The sequence below is a fragment of the Pinus tabuliformis genome, chromosome J, assembly GCF_031772625.1.
Source record: "Pinus tabuliformis cultivar Carrire ecotype Pingquan chromosome J, CPIR1, whole genome shotgun sequence".
Lineage (NCBI taxonomy): Eukaryota > Viridiplantae > Streptophyta > Pinopsida > Pinales > Pinaceae > Pinus > Pinus tabuliformis.
The window spans coordinates 833,016,304-833,018,929 of NC_142295.1; the positions used below are offsets into that span (position 1 = coordinate 833,016,304).

General features: G+C 35.1%; 1 protein-coding gene across 1 annotated transcript; it reads left to right on the forward strand.

Annotated features, from left to right (window-relative positions):
* The first annotated feature begins 267 nt into the window (after nucleotides 1-267).
* On the forward strand, nucleotides 268-1,816 carry LOC149229290 (basic helix-loop-helix protein 79-like). Its single transcript, XM_089375809.1, has 4 exons — nucleotides 268-336; nucleotides 470-552; nucleotides 940-1,156; nucleotides 1,237-1,816. The coding sequence occupies exons 2-4, from the start codon at nucleotides 481-483 to the stop codon at nucleotides 1,239-1,241; spliced, it is 294 nt and encodes a 97-aa protein (XP_089231935.1). The 5' UTR covers nucleotides 268-336; nucleotides 470-480; the 3' UTR covers nucleotides 1,242-1,816.
* The last annotated feature ends 810 nt before the right edge of the window (nucleotides 1,817-2,626 follow it).

Sequence of the window (2,626 nt, forward strand, 5' to 3'; positions counted from 1 at the left end):
ATGCTATCAGAGTGATAAGGCAACAATGCAAACAAGTAGGCGGAGGCTTGCTTCCTACCATTGGATTCAATGCAGGCACTACACACACAGGGCATGTGGTAAAAAATGGATGGTGCGTTATTACATTTATAAAACACACCCCCAGCCCCAACCGGCGGAAGAGCTTTACAGAAACCATGTTAACAAACTCCAGGTATGCCAATGACAACTGAATTTGGTGGATTCCATGTATTTCGGTTGCATAGGTTCATTTTTATTTCGGTTGCACAGGTTCAAGATGGGTTTAAATGGCAATTTTTGAGGCGGATGATCTGACGAATTCAAATTAATGTAGCGGTGAGCCTTGAATTTTTCTGTTTGTTGATTGATGAGGGCGTTTGCATATATGCATGTAAACAGGGAATTTCCATACTGTAAGATATGATTAGATTGATGGGGATTTCTGTCAATCTGTGTAAAATTAATGCAGCTTCCAGGACGATGCAGAATACAAAAACTGATCCATATGTTACCGAGAGTGTTTTGGAGACAAACGTGCAGGTAATTCCCAAGGTGGGTGAGCTAAAAACTGCCCTAGTTCCATTTAACGGTACGTTTACTTAGAATAAATTCATTCAAACGTTACACATATTTGAGTAAGTGATTTTTGATACCAATTGAATGTCGGTTGATATATAAAATTTCCAGTTTTCCTTGGAGTAAGTGATTATTCATGTTGAATTTAACTAGATTGCATTTCAGATTTCAGAAATATTTTAGAATATATTTTTGTATTTGATAAAAAAATAATTCTTCTTCAATATTTATAGGTTTACCAAAATTCCAATCAAAATCTTCCATATTTTATATTATGATTTAATTTTGGCTTTGTTATCATTTTAGCTTCGTTATCACTCTTTTATCTCTTTCACTGATTTTATTCTTGACTTGTGATTTCAGAAATGGAAAAAGGACAGACACAAAGCTTTTTCTTCCAAAGATCGTGAAGAGAAATCGAGCACTGACATAGATGTTACCAGGCAGGTCACTCCGGGATTTCTGCCCAATATTGTGGCGAAGGAACCAAGTGCAAAGTCTGGAAATGACTGCATATACGTAAGAGCAGGAAGAGGACAGGCTACCGATAGTCATAGCCTTGCAGAAAGGGTAAAACTACGTAAGTAACACTAGTATTTACTCTTTCCATATCTAATAATACATAGAAGTTTATTTCTATTAAATCCTCATCAAATGTAGGTTAGGAGGAAGAAAATCAGCGATCGTATGAATATCTTACGAAACCTTGTCCCAGGTAGCGACCAAGTATAACCTCTGCTTCTTCCATCTCTAGAGGATGCCACGCTGAACACGAAGCCGCCTGAACAACAACATTGATCTGTTACATTAATCTGTAAGTAACAAGCAACCAACCAACGAATGTAGTGGAACAACAACATTTACCAGGTGACCTACAAGCAACCAACGAACGAAGCCAGCGGAACAAACCTACAAGCAACCAACGAATGAAGCCAGCAGAACAACAACATTTACTAGGTGACCAGGAAGGTGAAACAAAGGGAGGCCAGCAAAGGGAGGTCAGGTTTAAAACAAGGAAGACCACTGCCATATCAGATTCTCAAGTGAACAAAACCTGTCAAGCATGCACCATTGGGTTCTCATGCAAGCTGCAAATTTGACACGGAAGCTGCAATGACATGTCAAACATTCTAGCTTGTTTCTCATACATGATATATAGTAACAGACATATCACTATAGACATTTAATGTCTATAAATTAATGCTAGCATTAAACCAACGTTCATTTATATGAACATTTATATGACACGTTTACTTATTACTCTAAGCTTTAAAATGAAGAATGCCTCGATTTGAGGCCAAATAAGACTATGATTCCAGGCCAAATAAGACTATGATTCCGTTGATTGGTTAAAATAAAAGATTTAAGTACAGTAATTGGTCAGAAGAAAAAAGAATTTCAGTAATATAAACAAACTTTGGTTAAAAGGGGAAAAAAGTCATTGGTTTCAGTGTCGTACTAATGCATATCCGGTGGTTAAAATAAAAGATTTAAGTACAGTAATTGGTCAGAAGAAAAAAGAATTTCAGTAATATAAACAAACTTTGGTTAAAAGGGGAAAAAAGTCATTGGTTTCAGTGTCGTACTAATGCATATCCGGAAAACTGATTACTATAGTCCCTGCCGGCCCTTTGGGCAGGGACTAAAAAGAGGTTTAAACTAAGTCAAAAAGAAGTTTAACATGAGTCAAATCGTCTCCCATTAAATTCAAAGTTTAAGTCATATAGGTTGAAAAAAATAAAATTTCAAATTTGTATATAAGAGTTGTATAAGAGATAACCACTTGAAGTGCTAGAAGTCGAAGACGTTTATAGACTAATTTACTTTAGGTAATTTTAAAAGTTAAGATAAGTGGGTTCACAATATAAAGGTTCTTACCAAAAGAGAAAATAAGTATTAGAGATATATATATATATATATATATATATATATAGTTAAAAAGAGTGAAGTGGAACTATTATTATGGTAAGATAATAAAGTTATTAAGGAAGGGATCTTAATATAAAGAAGGCATAGATATCTAGTAGAATTTGAGGTCTTGATTAAAGAA